Source organism: Plecotus auritus (assembly GCF_963455305.1).
Source record: "Plecotus auritus genome assembly, chromosome: 4".
In the NCBI taxonomy this organism is placed as follows: domain Eukaryota; kingdom Metazoa; phylum Chordata; class Mammalia; order Chiroptera; family Vespertilionidae; genus Plecotus; species Plecotus auritus.
Genome location: NC_137775.1, coordinates 110,127,185 through 110,147,830, shown reverse-complemented (window position 1 = coordinate 110,147,830; position 20,646 = coordinate 110,127,185). Strand labels below are relative to the sequence as shown.

The 20,646-nt window shown below is 45.0% G+C and overlaps 1 protein-coding gene across 8 annotated transcripts in view; it reads right to left on the bottom strand.

Annotated features, from left to right (window-relative positions):
• The window catches only part of PRKAG2 (protein kinase AMP-activated non-catalytic subunit gamma 2), a 240,043-nt gene that overhangs the window by 13,075 nt on the left and 206,322 nt on the right, over positions 1-20,646 (bottom strand). For 5 of the 8 annotated variants that reach the window (XM_080665941.1, XM_080665944.1, XM_080665947.1 and 2 more), the window contains 6 exons: positions 20,087-20,193; positions 9,851-9,932; positions 8,832-8,890; positions 5,850-5,895; positions 3,761-3,815; positions 2,621-2,747 (listed from right to left, as the gene is read on the bottom strand). In XM_080665941.1, coding sequence (XP_080522067.1) covers positions 2,621-2,747; positions 3,761-3,815; positions 5,850-5,895; positions 8,832-8,890; positions 9,851-9,932; positions 20,087-20,193 — 476 coding nt within the window. The remainder of the gene's footprint in view (positions 1-2,620; positions 2,748-3,760; positions 3,816-5,849; positions 5,896-8,831; positions 8,891-9,850; positions 9,933-20,086; positions 20,194-20,646) is intronic. The other 3 variants (XM_080665942.1, XM_080665945.1, XM_080665948.1) reach the window with 1 other exon arrangement.

The following is a 20,646-nucleotide window of genomic DNA, read 5'->3' as shown; positions in this document are numbered from 1 at the left end:
TGAATGAAAAACTAGTGCGACAGATTCAAGCCAGTCTTTTCTAACAATCTGAATCAATATGAAAATGTTACACTAAGAATTGTCTTTTGTTCAAACCAGTTTATTTAAGTCCAGTATCTTTAACTACTTAGTAAAATACTGCAAAGTACTAACAGTGTAACATTTCCCCTTCTCTCTGCCCACTGAAAAGAGGATAGAAGGGAACAACAGGTCTCTTTGGAAGTTAAGACCCAGAAGCCACCAAGAATCCTTATTCGTAAGTATTCACGGGAAACCCCTGCTCCTGGGTCCTCACTAGGTAATACTTATGAGAACCCACACATTTCCAAACCCAAGTGTTTGATGGTGGCGGTCCGAGCTGTAAGCTCGTCCTCACACCATCCGCCTCCACTCACACCCGGAACTCTCCTTTGAGGGCTCTGGTTTTTGTCTACTAGGAATAAAGGACAAGCCAACTAAACAGAATTAAAAAACCCTTTGAAAGTGAACTTTTTTTTTTTTCACAGCTGTTTTAGAGGAGGAGGGAGAAGTCAGAAGAGGGAAGTCTAGGGTCACATTTGATTAAAACAAAATAGGGTCTATGGTTTCAAAAGTCCACCTTTTATACAGGGTATAGCTGATTCCATCCTCCTGGTGTACCTTATAATTATCGGGAAAGATGAACAATTAGAAGAAACAAAATGTTCAAGTCAAAGAGTTCATCAATATTCAAATCATGAGACTCCTAGAAATTTAGAGAGAAAAAAGAAAGCCCTATTAGGTCATCTAGCCCGCTGTGATGCAGGATAACCCCTGTTCCATACTGTGTGCTTAGGCTGGCGGTCAAATGTCCCCAAGGGGAACACTCTCTCAGAAAATGAGCTCACAGTTCAGTAAAAGTCAGATTTTGAAACGTCTTTAAAGTTCTGTATTATGATCAGAAAACCTCTAGCTATTCAGCTATTCTACTAGCATGGCTCTAATTACCATATTGGCCCAAATACAAGGCAGTACCAGCAGAGGCAACCTCCTTTAGTTTTATAGAGGAGAAAACACCAGAGGCTTGTCTCAAATTGCTGCTCCCTTCCTAAGGCAGCGAAGCCATGGGAAGGTGCCGGGAACTTGACCACTTCGCCTCGGAGTCACTCGCCTCAGAGTCACTGGACTCGGCGGGAGGGGGGGGGAGGATGGGGGGAAGGGGCTGAGAAAGGCTGCTGGTCAGCCTGCCAGCAGTGACGGTGGCAGCCACTCAGCCTCGATGGGTTTCATCACTTATAAATGGGATTAATAAAAACACCTACCTGAGAGGGTGGTGGTGAGGGTTAGATTCATCATGTGACCTGCTTAGGACAGTGCCTAACTTACTGTAAATGCTGAACAGTATTTAGCTCTTGGGATTAGAATTACTTTAAAATGCTGTCTCGAAGGGGTAAATTGGGCTCGGACCTGTGGGCCTTTCATGCCCGCCCACCCCGGTCCTGTGAAAGGTCATTGCTAAGGTGACTTCATTCCCAGCTCATTTGATGTCAGGTCTGATCAACAGCACCTACATGTCCCCAATTCTTCCTCCCTGGATCATCTTTCTATCAAACCTCATGCCTTTCTGTAAATGACGCTTCTCCTTCCTACCTTCTTCCTTAGCATTAATTTAAACATGAGGCGTGTTACTTTTCCACGTAAACTATTCAAATATGGGACTGGTTTGACGGACAGGAGTTTCTCCCAGTAACTACACCCCCGGTGCTCTGTCCCGCAGAGGTGGGCGGTGTTCCCCACTCCAGCACACTATTCCATTGCCTTATTTGAAGCAGTAGGTAAGGAATGGGAGAGCTAATCTGAGGCACATTGTTGATGTCTAGTAACTTCTTAAAAAAAAAAAAAAAAGACTCTTCAAATGATCTCTTCTGAACCATGAATGAAGCCGCCTATTGGTTCTAGCTGACCAATTACCTATAAGGTCAAATTCAGTGCATGTCCTTAACAGGAAAAAAATCAAATTCAGTGCCTATCATTAAAAAGAAAAATTTAAAGCCCTCTTGTGAACACTCGGTCCCTTTGAGCTCTTTGAAACCTGCCGACTGAAGAGGGTCTAAGTTTTGTATGATTATGAAACCATTTGTATGATTATGAAATCCAGTTGAAAAAACTTACAGATGACACAGCCCTAATTTGGACCAACATGGTATTCTCTTGCCAAAATTTTATTTGCTTTGGGTTTTCCTCTCACGGCTGCCATGAGAATAAGCTAATTCTGGGGACAGTACTTTTTGAATATATGTTTCCAAAACCATGATCCCAATAAAGCATCGGAAGGCAATTTGCTATAAATATTGGCTCAATTTATCTTGTGTAGTAATTCCTTAATTAGACTGACTTGCAAATTAGAATATTTTAGGTGGTAAAATATTCTAATTTAAATAGAGAATTCCAAGTGTTTTATTATTTGGATATTTTTTAATTGGAATCAACTTCTGAGAATGTACAATTCAAATAGCAGTAAGTTGAGAAACTGAAGTTTAGAAATGGAGACCTCACAACTAACGATTTCTGCTACTGAGGGCAACAGGACCCAATTTACTTGAAGTAAATTAGTTATAAAGTAGATGCAGCTATGTCTTTAAAAACACTAAAAACTACTTACAAAAAGCTGGAGGAACTTGAGGATTCTTTTGTGGGTAAGTATATAAAGTGCATTCCCACTGATAGGGTCAATAACTGGCAATCTGTGGATTTTATTTTTGATCAACGAGTTTACAGCATCGAAGAGGCTGCGGGAAAAGCCATTAAAGTTGTTAGGAAGCTTTCAGGACAAATTAGAAAGCTTTGGACCACCCCTGCTTTCAAAGCATTTCCAGTGTTTTTATATTACAATCATAAGAGGTCGAATGACTTAAAACAGTGGTTTGGAAAAGTTTTAAGCTGGAGATCTTGGTAAATATTCTGATTTTTTTTTCACAATCTGTGTTAATAAATCTCAAACACTAGTGTGAGCTACAAATCTCTGGCCGTTTTCTAGAAGCACATTTACTGCTTTTATTTGAGAAATGACAGACGCCAACCCCTAGGAAAGCTAATGGGCGACACCACCAGCGGCAGAGGCAGCTGTGAGGGGCAGGCCTGGACCGGCCGCTGGCTGCTTCCTGCTGTGCCAGCCACTTCTGGGCAGCTCTGGCCTCTCCTGTGACTGCCAACCAGGAGGCACGGTAGGTGTGTCTGTTGGGATTTGGAAATAAAATACTAAAAATCAATATTCCAGTTTTTCTCGCTGGGGTTCTAGAGTTAAGAATGCTTTCAGATAAGCGTGGAAATGTACGAGAGCCATCCCAGAGGCTTGGTAAAAAAATGTATGGGCTGGAAGACTTCGGAGAGGGCAGCCCTTCTTCTGGGCCACCTCCGGACCGATGGCTAAGAGAGACTGACTTTTCACCTTCACAGCACGTCAGCATGCTGGGCACTCCCGGGCAACTCCCCCAGACGGTTTCACAGGTGGGGGCAGAGCCCAGGGATCTGCAGTCCTAATGAGCTGCCTAGGTGATTTCTGCTACAGGTGACCTGAATTTCCAAACTGCTTAGTATGACCAGCTCCCTAGTCCATTATCAATCCCTTGCATCAATAATAGCTGTGATTTTTATTATCTCTAGACTTACTGAATTTAATATTTGGAATTAAGGAGGCTGGCCCTTATCTAGATAAGAAAAATCTGTTAACCAATCAATCATCGTAACAAAACAGATGGATCTGAGTGAATGTTTTCAAAGGAGAAAAACGGCCCAAGTTTACCTTGCATCTGGAGATATATTCACTAAAGGCTTAAATGTTTCTTGTAAATAAAGCTCTGTATTTACAGAAAGAAAAGATGTAATTAGTAACATATTTGCTGTTTGCAATGATTACATAAATTAAAATACTCTTCAATTTATAGATAATAATTAAAGACCCAAATTAAATTTCATTGACTGAACACTATCCTGTTAATTATAGTTATGGCTATTTTAAGTAACTCTCAAACTGAATGTTGCCTCTGTGGACAAGTTAAATATTTAACAAGAGTATTACAAGAGATGCTGCAAAAACGAGAAGCCAAGAAACCTGATAAAAGCGATGCCAGCAGAGGGCACTAGATGCTACCATGTTACTGCCACCCTCAGGAGCGGAAGCATGAACGAAGTCCTTTAGAACTAATTCTCGTAAGTTAAAAAATAAAAACTGCAACAGACTTTGTTCCCGAAAGGTTATTAAGTTTGATTTTACCAAACTGATGCTCAAAATTCACTGCATCCCAGGGAAGCTCTCTAGTGTAGAAATTATCTTTGTAAAGATCAACTAACTTACTGAAGTTTCTATACAGAAGGCATTCAAGGATATGTTGACATTGTTATTAGTGCTGAATAACCATGTAATGTTAAAATGTAAATATACTTAAACCTGGTTTAAGATGACTTATACAGTAGAATTTGACAAGAAGTAACTGTCTTAGTGTTGTTATATGCACTTTCACATCATAATAGGCAGTGCTAAGATATGGATCCCATGCTGGCTTTGTTTAGTTTGAATTGATAATGCCATCATAAATCAAATCTACCACACAATGAAAACTTCTAAATCACATGGAATTAACAGTCCCCTAGCCCTTTAGAGAATTCCAATGGATGTTCACATTTCACAGCTAGGCACAAAGGTTGCTTATCATACCAAGTGGACTATGGGAAGTACAAAGCAAAATTTCAATTTTAAATTCAAAAATTTCCTTCAACTGGTCCCTCCATTTCTCTCTAGGCGCCACTCCCCCACCCCCAAAACTCCCTCCTCAGTGATTCCCACCAGTCCTTTATCTATGGCAGTGGTTCTCAACCTTTCTAATGCCGCGACCCTTTAATACAGTTCCTCATGTTGTGGTGACCCCCAACCATAAAATTATTTTTGTTGCTACTTCATAACTGTAATTTTGCTACTGTTATGAATCGTAATGTAAATATCTGCGTTTTCCGATGGTCTTAGGCGACCCTGCTAGCGGTTCTCAACCTGCTGTAGAGCCTAAGACCATCGGAAAACACAGATATTTACATTACGATTCATAACAGTAGCAAAATTACAGTTATGAAGTAGCAACAAAAATAATTTTATGGTTGGGGGTCACCACAACATGAGGAACTGTATTAAAGGGTCGCGGCATTAGAAAGGTTGAGAACCACTGATCTATGGTATTCCTGCTGACAGTCCTTGGCCGCCCACCTCTGCTCCAATCCAGCATGATGCGTCTCACTGACACAGAACAGTTTCACAATTGTGCAACTTGAAATGGCCCCATTTCAGAAAGGGTACCGTGATTAAGGGAGAGGGTGAATTTCAATGTTACAAGTAAAACAAAGCAATTGGGACATTACTTTCATGTTATCTGATCCCAATCATGTAGTTCAAGGTTCACTTGTTCTATGTTTCTCCATAATTGGTAAAGAAATAATTATTAACTTTAAATAAGAACAGATCCTTGCTCTTGTTAATCTTAGGCATTCCTCTGGTGCATTTTTCATACAAAGGCAATTTTTTTGGGGGGTAATACTTCGTACTGAAATGGTGGCTCCACTGCGGGCAGAGATATGGGCACTGTTTAGCTTACTCATCTTCACATTCCTGGGCTTAGTATAAAGACCTGCTACAGGTTCTCTATAAATTTCTATTAAACAGAATGGGTAATATACACAGTAGATGGCATACTATCAAAACTAAGATATAAATAAATGTTTTAACTAATGCAATTTATTTTATCATTAAGCAGAGAGAGAAGGATCTGTGAAATTAAAACATTTTATATATGAAGTAAAACATGTTTTCTGATAGTAAAATATTTTAAATACCCCACAGTACTTACCCCTCCATGTTTCAATCTTATGTTCCTCTAATTCATAAATCTGTACCTGAAAATAAGAAAAAATTCTTATTTACAAAAGTTAATGTAATGTAAGAAACATTTCATCACTACTGCTGAATCCTATAATTCAGCAGATGCAAACAAGGTAATTCAGTACTGGAAATATAAATGAGAAAGAAAATGCTCTACATTTCTCTGAAGATAAATGTTCTGTCAATTTAAAACATAATAAACAAGTCTAATATATTTTCATTAACTAATTTGAAAATTTCTGATATACTTTAATTTTAAAGCACACATGGACATATACACTCATTCCTTCTTTCTGAGACAACAGAAGATCTTTAGCATCTCTAACTTAAAAAGAAAAAAACAACACACTTGAAAAACCCCTACACAACAACAGTCTCAGCTGACTAACTGTAATCCCCAAAGGAAGGAGGGGACAGGAAAATATTTGAAGAAACAGTATCGAAGAGAATGGAGAAAAAGAATATAATTTCAGTAGATACAGAGGAAGCATATGACACAATTCAACATCCATTCATGATAAAAACTTTCGTTAAACCTGGAAAAGGAATATCCTCAACATGGTAACAGGCATCTATGAAAAAACTATAGCTAACATCATACTTAACAGTGAAATACAGAACGCTTTCCCTCTAAGATGAGGAACAGGCAATGAGGCCTGCTCTCATGACTTCAATGCTCTACTGGAAGTGCTAGCCAATGAAATAAAGCAAGGAAAGTACCATGCTCACAAACTGCAAGACTCAATATTGTTAAAATGCCAATTCTCCCTAAATTGATCTACAGACTCTCAATAATACCAGCAGTCTGGTTTTTTGTTGTTTGTTTTTGTGTGTGTATGAATCCTCACCTAAGGATATGTTTTTTACTGATTCTAGAGAGAGGAGAAGAAGGGGGTGGGGAGAGAGAGAGAGAAACACTGATGTGAGAGAAAAATATTGATCGGTTGCCTCCTGTACATGTCTCGATGGGAATGGGACCTGCAACACTATGTCACCCTGGCCAGGGCCCATCAGGCTTATTATTTAAGTCACCAAGAGACTATGGTACAAGAGATAGACAAGCAGAACAATGGAACAGAATAGAGTATAGCAACAGATCCACACTTAAGGCAGTAAAAACAATTTTATGACAAAAAGAAAGGCTTTTCAATAGGGTACAACTGATAGTACTTGCAGACATTATTATGTGCATACAAAAATCCTGACAAATGTACAAAAAGGCTCCTAGAACTAATAAGTGAATCTTATAGGATAAAAGGTCAATATATAAAAATCAATTGTGTTTTTGTATACTAATGATGAGTACTTGGAAAATGAAATAAACCGTAGCTTTCACAATAGCATTTTTCTGTACATAATTAGAAAATGACGTGAAATGTGGAGAAAAAATGTCTCCTCAAGTATTAGCTGCACTTAATAAAAATCTATCCACTTACTAATCATACTCTGATTTTGCTAGTCCACAAGCAGAGAGATGACCATTACAAGGAAAAATCAATATTTGCCTGCATTGATGGTATTTAAGAAATCAGATCTATCATGTGAAATAAATATAAAATAACTACACAGTATTTGGCAAATTTTCCTTCTAAGAGTATGTCCTACGAAGAAACTTATTTCCCCGTTTTATGAAGGAATTTAGTTAGTGAGCAATATTGACTATTACATGTAAAAACGGTATTAATTGGATTGTCTTTTACCTTTTAGATACCCAAAATAGTACTAAAGAAACGAAGTATATAATTCTGTTCTTTTCTACCCGTGCAAACAAAAACAAAAACAACCTCTACCATATAATTTCACTTATATGTGTAATCTAACGAACACAAAAAACTAACAAACAAAATAGAAACAGACTCATAGATACAGAGAACAGACCGATAGGTGTCAGAGGGGAGGGGGGTTGGGAGGCTGGGTGAAAAAGGTGAAGGGATTAACCAAAACAAACAAAACCTCATAGACAGCCCACAATGTGGTGGTTACCAGAGGAAAAGGGGGGTAAGGGGTGGTAGAAGAGAGTAAAGGGGGGAAATGGTGATGGAAGGAGACTTGACATGGGGTGGAGAACACATAATATACAGATGGTGTATTATAGAACTGTACACCTGAAACCTATATAATTTTATTAACCAGTCACCCCAATAAATTCAATTAAAAAAAAGAAAAACAACAAAAACACAGAACCCCTCCCCCAATACAACAAAAGCCAAACAAGCTGGTAGAATCACGTAGTCAGAGTGTTAAAGGCCATATGTGGGGGTCTCACTCTTCTCTTACAGAACAGTGGGGCCAGGGGCCAGGGACCAGGGTGTTCTGCCACAAAAATGAACCCCAGCAGTCTTTTTTTAACTGGCAGGAAAATGTCAGTTAAATGTCTTCTGTTTTAATTTTTACTTCTTAAACCACAGAATACATATAGTTCTTGTTGTAGAATTTTGGGGGTAAGTACATGAAGCTGTACTCCCATCAACAGGCCATGAAAGTAAGCCCTGTGGTATTCTCCTCTCAAAGAGCGAGGCTGTCACTGGTGACAGCCACCCGGACAAGAGTGGTGCCGGGGCCGCCTTCATTCATGGTCCAGGCTGCGTCTCTCCATGACAACGTGCCCATGATGCTGTCCCCGGTCACACATTCAGTGAAACCTACAGAACATCTAGGCAACAAGTACGCGCATGGAAGTCTACTTCCCGGGAATTCCTGAAAGCTGAGTAAAGATGTGACTGCCTTTCATTTTTCCTGAGGCTTCCATCTTCAGGCTTCAAACATGTGACTGATTTACACAGAGGTTCCCTGCACATCATATATATTTGGAAAAATCAACCACCAGCATCACCCCTGTACCAAACCCCCACTCCCTACCCGCCCCCCCCAATCTTAAATGCACACACAACCAACCCCTATACACACACACAGACCACAGCTCCAATCAGACAAGGATTCTGGTACTTACCATGGGTGATTTATAATATCTATGTAGTATATTTATGAAATCTGTAATTGTTAGCATTCCTGGAACAAAGAATTGTATGTTAAATAGGAAACTATTAAAACACAAAGAAATTGCAAATGATGGGCAAACCTGGAATAGTTACTAGAACAGCTTCTAAAGTACACGTATCAAGCACAGTTTAATATATTATTTAAAGCTATTAATCTGTTAATTATCTATAGCAAACGAAGATACACAAATTTAGCTGAAATTTAACCTGACAGTAACTGGAATTAATCACAGTACTTGGCAAGTCAAGGAGAGAAAAATTAATGATGGTTACAGAACATCACAAAAGACTTTGCAGCTACATGTAAATAATTTTAAACACTTTAGAACAAGATCAAGCATTCCAGCAGCTCTAAAACAGGACACTGCTGGGGGCACTACGCTGCCAGGCGGGACTGCAAGAGGAAACGGACCCTTTCCCAGCAGCTGAGCTGCGTAAAGCACAGGCAGGGGACACCCGCTGTCTGCCATGGCTCCCAGGATGTGGAGTTTTGCAGTTTAGATAGCATAAGTTACACAATGTGTTAATAGTATAACAATGATTCAGCGAATGCATGGACCACTTTTATGCTTCCTTTGCCCTGTCAGAAAGGTGTTCACCCTGGAGGAAGCCGGGAGGGGCCACAGGTGAGTAACCGTGAGCACAGGTGGCTGACACAGACAGGTGCCCGACCACAGCCTCCCCCTCACATTCTGGTCCCTGGGCTCACAGGGACCGGCACATCAGATCCCCCAGTGACAACAGGGTGCTGAATCAAAGGAAATTCAATCAAAGTAGGGAAGTGATTTTGAATTACTAGTGGCCCTCCCTTACCCGGATGTAAAAGCAAGAATGTTCTTTAGTTTGGTAACATGTTTACTAGAGTGAATTTCAATCAGCTCCCATTAAAATGCCTTGGGCTTTCTGCTTTGTTGCAGATTTTCTTGCGGGGAGGGGGGCGCGGGGGGGGGGGGGTGGGCACACTACTTACCTACAAAACTTTGTTTCTTACTTTCCCACAGTGGCGCTGCTCGAACACCATTGGCTACTAAGGCAAAGAAGGCCTTTTTAACCTGAAGACAAATAAGAGAAATAACACATACTTTTAAACTCCAGGTCAGGAAGAAAAATACTGTCAAAAATATTCAACCAAATCTTATCAGTGATCTTCAACATTAATTTTTCTAAGTTTGAAATACAAGAAAGATCCGAATTTATCAATATTAGCAAAAATGCTTTTGTATTATATTTGAAGGCATATAGGAGTTGGAGATTATTTTTTGAAAATGGAAGAATTAACTTCAAAAAAATTTTTTCTTATTGTATCTAAGACTGGGTTGCGAGAGGGTACAGGCCAGGCTGAGGGACCTCATCCATTCACTGGGCCTCCAACATCCCCTGATGGGTCTGGAGTGCGGGTGAAGCAGATTCAGGGCCAATAGTGCCCCAGCAGCAACCTAACCCATGGCCGATTCGGTGAGAAATCGGGCTCCCTCCTCTACTGGTCAGAGCGTCTGCCCCCTAGTGGTCATTGCGCATCATAGCTACCAGGCGAATGGTTGAACGGTCAGATGGTTGCTTCGGCTTTTTTATATATATAGATGTTCCTTCAAGTTCAAGTGGACTAATCTTCCACTCTACCGATTAAAACCAGTTCACCTTTAACTTTTGACTCCGCAACAAAACCTGCCCACACCACTCCAGTCGAAGCTGAGACCCCTCCCCTACTCCCAGGGTATCTAATTAATCCTCTTTCTGTTGCTGTGGAGTGTCCCTCATGACTCCTTAGGTTTAAAAGTGGCAGAGTAAAAGCACTCTGACCACTTTCCCCCTTGAAAAGTTATCCCCAAACTACACGGAGTACAGACTAGAAGCAGAATGAACAAGGAGATCATTAGGACAAAAAGCAGATGGAGAGAGGCGAGTCGCAAGAGGAAGAGCCTTGCTGGGGAGGGACTGGGGAGCCCGGTGCCAGCAGAAGCACTCTGATCTCTCCCTGGACACAGAACACCCAAGGCTGGAGGCTCTGGATGGGCCCACAGGAGCGGGGATAGGTCTCAAATCAAACAGGACAACTTTCAAATCTGGTCATAACTGCAGCCACTTGGCATCACCATCAAAAGGCTATTTTCTGGAGAAACTGCTCCAGAAATATACAGATAGGAACAGCTGGGGGCTGCCAAGGAAAAGATGACTGCCTCCTACTCTTCGGTGGAATCCACGAGCAAGAAGCCAGCCTGTGAACGAAGTGCATCCCTCACACTGTTGGTGTCCACTTGGTTACACCACCTTGAATGCTTAACACATTGCGGACCAGTAGTTTCATTGCTAGCTTTACCCAGTGACCAGGTAAGTTTCTACTGAACGAGTACAAAATACGTTTTACATTAAAATTAAATACCCATTGCATTTTGAAGTTATTTATTACATGTTCTTATAAGCTAATATCTTTTTAAAGAATTCTTGTGATTGGCCACAGCCTTAGAACACGAGAATTCTCGTGATCTGTCTGCAATGTGTTATGTTGCAGAAGCTGTAGTTTTATACATATTCCACCTGGTGGGTCAGGAAAACAGAGCCTTCCAAAATGCAGAACAAGAGGCAATGAGAAGATACAGGATCAGAATACTCAAGGATCAATTCAGGGGGCCCAAGATCTGCTAACTGAAGTTTCCAAAGTTAGGCAAACAGCAGGACCCTGGCCAGGTGGCTCAATTGGTTGCAGTGTCATCCCACACACCAGAAGGCTGCAGTTCTGAATCTCGGTCAGGGCACATACCGAGGTTGTGGGTTTGATCCCCGGTTGTGGTGTTGTATGGAAGGCAACCAATTGATGTTTCCCTCTCACATCAACGTTTCTCTCTTTTTCTAAAATCAATAAAAACATATCATTGGTGAGGATTAAAAAAGAAAGAAAAGAAAAGAGAAAAGAAGGAAGAAGGGAAACAGCAGGAATGAAACCACTGAAGAAATGCTAGAGGACGGACTTGAGCGACATGTGTCAGGTTCCAGGGGCACATGGCGTGCCAGGCACGAGGAATGCAAACCACCACAACCAGGCCAGGCACACAGTGTGAAATTCCAGAGAACCAGATACAAACAGAAAACCCCAAAAGCTTCAAGGAGGGGGGATGACAATCTATACATACAAAGAGGTAATAGGCTAATTGCCGTTACAGTGTCCCCATACGACCAATTTGCATATTGATGCACTTGCAGCAGGGGGCGGGCAGCTGGAGACAAGTTCCTGGGGGTCTGAGGAGAGCGCCTGATAGGATCCTGGACTGCAAGGAAGGAAGAGGAAGTGGCCACGGGGAGCTCTTCCAATCCCCCTGCACGGACACCCTATCCCAGTCTCCGCAACCCGGGGGGACAGACGGACACCCTACCCCAGCTCCTGTAACCCCGGGGAGACTGGGAGCCTGACCGGCGGGGAGAAGACCCAGCCTCGGGGGTAGCTGCAGCCTGCACCTCCGACTCCTGAATTCTTCCCCAGCCACCCCCGCCAGGGGTGCCCACAACAATAGCACACCTGCGACCACCCATCAGTGCCCCGGAGGCACCTGGGGCCCATGGCCCACTGCTGCCGGGCCCCCACGGCTTGGGCTGGGCATGCCTCTCCTCCCTACAACTCCAGACCCGGAGACAGGCCTGAGCGGCCCCCAGGGTTGGACCCTTCCCCCCCGCCCTCCCCCCCAACAGCAGCAGTACCTTCTGGGCAGCGGAAGGGCGCTAAACCTCGCTGGGGGCACGGCTAAACCCGCCTTCCTAGCCCACCTGGCTCCATGCTGACCCAGCCCCCACCCCGCTCCAGTAGATTGGAGCCCCGCCCTGAGCAGGTACAGCTGCAAAACAGCCACGTACAATTTAAAGAATGGCACCAAGCAGGAAGGTTTGACAGTTACTTCCCCTTCAGCCTTGCCGTCCCCCTAGTGCCCCCCTAACGCCCTGCCCCCTGCCAGCACCTCCAGGGATGACCACCGCTACAGGGCTGCTGGCCAGAGCCCGCCTCTCCGAAGCCTGTGGAACCCTCTGCAAAGCTTCCATAGCTACAGTCCCAGGAAACAATCATGCCCTCCTCCCTAATAGGCACCTGCTACCTGCAAGGGTACCTGTGATCTTAAAAATAACAATCCCTTCCCGTTTAGACATCACTTACATAATGAAACATTTCTAGGTTTATTAGCTCAGAACCTCCTCAGGACAACCCAGTGAGGCAGGCGGAGAAGAGATTACAGTTCCCATGGTATATGCGTATGTATTCAGAAATGAAGCTCAGAGAGTAAACGTGTCAAGCCCACTGGTTCCCAAGGTACAGCACACGCCCCACAGGGCGGGGGGGGGGGGCAATTTGATTTTAAATGGGGGCAATTCGAAAATAAGTTAACAGTGAATTTTTTTGCATTTCTTATGGTTCTAGGGGGCCTCATCTACAGCGTAGCCTACATAATAAAAGGCTAATATGAAAATGACCGAATGGTGGAATGACCAGTCACTATGATGCGCAGGAGCTGCCCCCTGGTGGTCAGTGTGCTCCCACAGGGGGAGCGCTGCTCAGCCAGAACTCACGGCTGGCGAGCGCAGCGGCAGTGGTGGGAGCCTCTCCCGCCTCCAAGGCAATGCTAAGGATGTCTGACTGACGGCTTAGGCCCACTAAGCCATAGTCGGACATCCTCCCAGGACTCCCAGACTGCTAGAGGGCGCAGGCCAGGCTGAGGGACCCGCCCCAGTGCACGAATTTCATGCACAGGGCCTCTAGTCACATATATAAAAGATGGAGATAAAAAAAGAAACACAGCTTTCCCTTCAGTAGCACTGGCAGCTAGAGGTAATGGAAGGATGCCTTCAAAATTCTAAATTAAAGTGACTTTTATTCTGGAATTCCATGGTTCCACATTCCTAGCAGTCTGTGAGCTGAGTATAAGGGCCATGCATTCCTCCTCACCACCCCACAGTGGTTAGCCCCCAGTTTCATTCTTTTCTGGAGTACTGAGAGGCTATCCTTTTATCTATTTAGTGACTGGTCCTAAGAATGATTTAGCTTGTTGAAGAATCTTTCTGGATATTATTATCAGCTATTTTCCTGGTTTCAAGTCATTTGTTAATCAGATGACCTTACAGTAAAAGAATCCAGTGGGGTTTGACATGTGTCTAAGCCTGGGTCCCGGGAGGCAGAGCCTGGCCTGCACAAGTTTGTTGGGAACGTGATTCCAGGGCAAGGCATGGAGGATGGAAGGGCTGAAATGGGCCAGCAGGTGGGTCAGGATGTGGGTGGGTAACTGCAAGTGTGGGCAGACTGACACTCATTACATTCGGATCTTCTCAGGACTGCCCATTCTGAGGGTGCAAGGGAGCATTTATCCACCAGCTTATGTCCTCCATTGGTTACAGAAGCCGGAGGCGCCTGTGCTGGGCTGAGGCTGGTGGTGGATGGAGGAACAGGTGATGTGAAATGGCCCACAAGAGGCCCTGATATAACCAGAAACCTCAATCCAGGCTGATGGAGATTTAATCAACATCCTCTTCAAGGTCCAAATGAGTTGTTAATTCACTCACTGAGCTGCAAAGTCTGCCTCTTATCCATTGGGACATCACACAGGCCCTGCAGCTGCCAACAGAAAACCAGACATGCCTGGCATGGTCTACAAGGTTCACCTTCCGTGACCTTTGTTTTCTGTCAATGTGCTGGAGGCTAATTCCAGCATGTCATAAATGCAAGAAGTTTCATCAAAAGGTTGATGGAATCTTGAGGCTTCAGCAGGGCTGAAGATACATATTATTGCCTGTTGGAATGGCCGAAGGCATTTCCCCACACCTAAAGATATGCATATATTATTGCCTGTTACCAGACAACTGAGGGCATTTTAATCTACATGTTATTGCCTTCTGCTGGCCAAACACCTGAACAGCTGAAGGCAGTTCCCCCAAAACTGACAATGCCTCTGTATACTAAACCTTAACCTTTGATATGTATATCTACCTTGCCTTAGGACAAATTGTGTTAATAAAGAAAGAAGGGTCCAGAGATTCAGGAGAACTTGGTTCCTATAACTAAGCTCCTCTGGCTCCCCCATGGATTACAAATCTACACTAATAAAAGAGAAATATGTAAATTGACCGTCACTTCGCGATTCCCACCAGCCAATCAGGAGTGAGTATGCAAATTAACTCGACAAAGATGGCGGCGGCCAGTGTGAAGGCCTGAGTCCTGGGTGCCGGAGGAAATCTGGTGCCGGCAGCCAGGGGAAGGAAAGCCTATTGCATGAATCTTCATGCAACGGGCCTCTAGTATATATTATATTTCTAGTCTCTTTATTAATTTACGCCGCAGTGCCTTCTCCAGATTCCTGAACCCTTCCAGATGCTGGGAAACACCCACTGGCATTACAATGCATGACAGCTTCCTAGAAATGACTGCTTCTTCTGTTTTTTTGTTAATTATCCATTCAAACATCTTACCTGGGACTGACCATTCTCCACAATTCCTCTAGTGTTGTAAGAGCTTGGCTATCCATCCTCATTATACTAGGACCTGACTCATCTGAGTCTGATTTATGCAGACGGGTGCCCTCCTGTGATCTCTACAGTGATCTCAGGCTTTCATTTCCCCTAATCACCATTTATTATACTTTTTTCACTTTGAAGATCATTTTCTTTGAAAATTAGGAAGTACACCAGGAGCTGAAGAGGGTCACTTCCTCTTTGTTGCCACCTGTGGCCAGAATTTTGAGCAGCAGGCTAGCCCTGCCCTTTCCTCCCAGCTTTTAAAATATGCAAGGCCCCCCCTACCCATTTCAATCCCAACTGAAATCAGCTGGCAGCCCGGCCTGGTCATCCCTTCTTTGACTCACTTTGGACTCTATGTTCTTCATCCTATATTTTTTACATTTTCTTCTAAAAACGTGTGCTTGGCAAACAGTCAATGATTTGGATACTTGCTTATTTTCCCTTTCATTGGCATAATTAACAATCATATTAACTGGAATAATTTGAATAAGAAAATAAAGTAATAATGGGTTGTAACCTAATGGGAGATATATATATATGTATGTGTGTATGTATATATCTCCACGCACCTATACTGCTATAAATGATTGAATAAATAAAGCGGGGGTGGAGGGCCAGACAAATACCTTGTAGAAAAATAGCACCTCACTCAGGCAGACATTCTGCCCTCAAGGAGGGGAAGTCCCCACCCCTAAGCTCCCCATTAAATTGCTCTGTGACTGTGTCCTCTTGAGTGACTTCGAGGAACTGTCCACTTGATCACCTGAGGGCCAACTGCAGCGGCCTCCGGGTGTGGTGTCTCGGGGACTGGCTGCTGTTGCTGAGACACACTCTGTCTCTCAGGCCCCAAGTGGTCTGTGTGGACCTGGAAAGGGCCACTGTCGGTGACACTGCTCACTGGATCTGATGCGTAGGAAGCAGCAACGCCTCAGATGCCTCATGAGACACCTGCCACCCAGAGGGGGAGGCGCTGGCTGGAGTGTCAGACGGCCTCTGGAAAGTCTGCACATGGCCTGCGGGCCACCCATCTGGGCTTTTGGAAACAACACGCACTGACCTGAGTGGCTGCTCCGACATATTTACTGACGAGCCAGCTGTTCTCAGAGGGGACCAGAGCAGGAATACCCTCTGCATCAAGTGCAGGCTCCTGGTCCACGCGGCCCATGACCAGCGGAGTCACAGCCAAGGATACGCGCAAAGGAAGCCCCGTCAGGCACCAACAGGGAACAGGGGACCCATAGAGCAGATTCTAGGGATTTGGCGGGGGGTGGGGGGATGGTGGTGGAAACCCCGTCTTTTTCTGCAGATTATTTTTTTCCTTCTGAGAAATGGTTCCTGGCTTCCCACTGGGCCCTGGTAGAGACTGAACAACGAATGAGGAAATGCCAAGTGACCATGCAGCCTGAGTGTCCGTGTGTTATCTGGCCCGTCCAGCCACAGCTGGCCATGGTCAGGTGCCCAAAGAGTGAGGGACACAGGCCCGGAGAGTAAGGAGCTGCCCCAGCCATGCCTCCTGCTCCTGCGCTGGTGCCAGCTGCGCCACCTCCTGTCCCCGTCCACACCCAGAGCCTGGGTGGGAGGGACTTCTGGGAACCGCTGGCCTACAGATGTTCCTCATGGCAGGCTGGCCCTGCATTTTTCACGTATTACTCACTTTGGCTAAATTCTAAATTCAGGAGAAAGATAGTTTCCTGGTGAGGGAGAAGCTGAGTGAAAGCCGACTCAGGCTTCGGTGGCTGTCACTCTTCTGGTGGCGGGAAACCAGCGGTTAGTACCCAGGTCCTTGGAGAAGTGAACCTTTGGGGATGGCAGCAAGTGAGCTGGGCTGACCCAGCAGTTCTGTTGGGGCAGTGGTCGGCAAACTCATTAGTCAACAGAGCCAAATATCAACAGTACAACGACTGAAATTTCTTTTGAGAACCAAATTTTTTAAACTTCAATGTCTTCTAACACCACTTCTTCAAAATAGACTCGCCCAGGCCATGGTATTTTGTGGAAGAGCCACACTCAAGGGGCCAAAGAGCCGCATGTGGCTCGCGAGCCACAGTTTGCTGACCACGGTGCTGGGGAATTCAGACTTTCTAGTTCTTGGACTCCTGAAATCTGTAGTTAGAGTGGTAGAGACCACACTTCTAGAGCTACTGTCCGTTATGTTCCTCCTATAATAATGTTTGCAGCTTCCCTCTCCTCTTCAGGGTATAGGGTCCTTAAAGGGTCCCTGGTAAGTGAATTTAGCAAAATTGTAAGTATAAATCAGGTCAATTTACAAAAATCAGTTGTATTTCTATATGCTAATCAAAACCAGCTGGGAAATAAAACTCAACGAGAACAAGGCCGGTTTTTACATTCCCGAGAAGGGATGCAGGCAGAGTGGCCCCAAGAGCCCAGGTGTCCTCTGAAAAAGACCTGGGACGGGTGAGCCGCTGGAAGTGACACAGACCAGGCTGGGGCGGGTGAGGCGGGGTCCCAGAGCACAGGGCAGAGCGGGCAGAGCTTGGGCACACCTCTCCCAGAACAGCCAGGACACCTGACCCTAACCCTTCGCCTGCTGCCTCGCGTCAGTGCAGTGCCCTCCTGGGGCCCTTGTCTGAGATCTGACCTGCAGGGCTTCCACCTTCTGAGGCTCCCTAGCCCCTTCGGAAATCTCCTGGGAAGGACCCTAATAAAGTGTGATTCCCAGGAATTTCTGGCTCTGTCGCTACTTCTGGGGAGAACACAACCAAAGACAATCCTTCTTGGCAAAGACGTGTCTTAGAGCCGCTAAACGCAGACATGTATGTATGGGGACATTTGATATTACACTGAACGTATTATTTGCACTTTTCAATAGTCATATTGGTATAAAATGAGCTATAAAAAGCACAGTTTTAATACCAAAATGGACATGTTTAAATTTTCTAAAAAAGATCAATAAAGTTCTCAGGAGATTATACACCATAGTATTTTTTTTCTTTTTCATCAGTATTATTTCAAACTAGAGGCCCAGTGCATGAAATTCATGCACCGGGGGGGGGGGGGTTGCCCCTCAGCCCAGCCTTCAACCTCTCCAATCTGGGACCCCTCAAGGGATCGGGCTTAAACAGGCAGTCGGACATCCCTCTCACAATCCAGAACTGCTGGCTCCCAGCTGCTCGCCTGCCTGCCTTCCTGATTGCTCCTAACTGCTTCTGCCTGCCAGCCTGATCACCCCCTAACCACTCCCCTGCCAGCCTGATTGATGCCTAACTGCTCCCCTGCCAGCCTGTTTGCCCCTAATTGCCCTCCCCTGCTGGCCTGGTCACTCCTAACTGCCCTCCCCTGTAGGCTTGGTCACCCCTAACTGCTCTCCCCTGCAGGCCTGGTCCCCCCCAACTGCTCTCCCCTGCAGGCCTGGTCACCCCTAACTGCCCTCCCCTACAGACCCAGTCACCCCCAACTTCCCTCCTCTGCTGGCTGAGTCACCCCTAACTGCCCTCCCCTGCAGGCTTGATTGCCCCCAATTGCCCTCTCTTGCAGGCCTGGTCCCTCCCAACTGCCCTCCCCTGCTGGCCTGTTCGTCCACAACTGCCCTCCCTTGCAGGCCTGGTTCCTCCCAACTGCCCTCCCCTGCTGGCCATCTTGTGGTGGCCATCTTGTGTCCATATGGGGGCAGGATCTTTGACCACATTGGGGCAGCCACCTTGTGTGTTGGAGTGATGGTCAGTTTACATATTACTCTTTTATTAGATGGGATAGAGGCCTGGTGCACGGGTGGGGGCCAGCTGGTTTGCCCCGAAGGGTGTCAGGGTGGGGGTTCCTTTGGGGCGTGGGGCCTGTGGTGGTTTGCAGGCCGACCACGCCCCCTGGCGACCCAAGTGGAGGCCTTGGTATCTGGGGTTTATTTATCTTCTACCATTGAAACTTTGTAGCCTGGAGTGGAGCCAAGCCTTCTGCTTGCTCCGTGGCGGCAGCCATTTCTATTGGGATTTATGTATCTTCTATAATTGAAACTTTGTAGCCTTAAGCGAGGCCTGGGCCGGCTAGGGTGTGCGGAAAGCTTGGCTTCCTCCATCGCCGGGGGCAACCCTAGCCTCCTGCTCTTTTCAGCTCCGTGGCTGCCACCATCTTTGTTTGGGTTTATGTATCTTCTATCATTGAAACTTTGTAGCCTTGAGTGGAGGCCTAGGCCGGTAAGGGCAGGCGGAAAGCTTGGCTTCCTCCATTGCCGGGGAAACCCAAGCCTCCCTCCTGCTCTCTGTGGCCGTAGCCATCCTGGTTGGGTTTATTTGCATATTTGCTCCTGATTGGCTTGTGGGCATGGCTTGTGGGTGTAGCGGAGTGATGGTTAATTTGCACATTACTCTTTTATTAGATAAGATTAACTTGTGACATATTCTCCTAAATAAAAAACAACAACCTGCACACACTGAGGGAGGCATGCACGCCACACAGACTGCGGTCCAGACCCCATCCCCACCCGCTCTGTGGACCAAGATCTTAAATTCTAAATCTGCGGTTTCAGTTGGTGATTTAAGCTCTTTAACTTAGAACTTTAGTTTCCTTCTCCGTAGGAAGAGGACAGCGGCAGCACGTTCCCCATAAGGCTGCCATGAAGATGAGGAACTCAGACAAAACCTCAGCACAGCGCCCGGAGCGTGGGAGGCCCCAGTACGCGTCTGCGGGGATTTTCGGACTGAAATGACCTCCCAAGGTAGCCATCCCAATAACACAGCGATAAGTCATGAAAACCGGGCTCACTTACTTGTAACGTAGTATCAAAGACCACGAGCTTGGAACTGGTTGGGACGATGTCGTAACACTTGTGTGACCTCATGAATCTCATGTAAACGCCACCCTCCGAGTCTTCTGCTAAGAAGGAACGAAAAAAAGGCAAATATCAGTGATAATAAAGAACTCCCCAGAAGGGATGCAGAGTAGGCATGGAAAACCTACTGCTGATGGACTTAATGGAAAATATGGAGTGTTTTCCCTGTGTGAGTAAGGAGAAGACATGGATGTTCCCTCTGACAACGCAATGCCGGGCTGGAGGGCCTCGCTGGCACACTAAGGCAAGAAAAAACACAAAGCGCGCAGATTGAAAAGGAAAAAGCAAAATTGCTTTTATTTGCAGTCTATCTGATTTTCTACAGAGAAAATACCAAAGACTCTACAAAAAGTTCCCAGATCTTTAATAAAAAGAGTTCAGCAAAGTCACAGGAAGCAGAGTTAATAAACAAAGAACATGCTATCATATTTCTACATACTGGCAGTGAACAACTGAAAATTAATTTCATTTCACATGAAGGTACCATTTATGAAAAT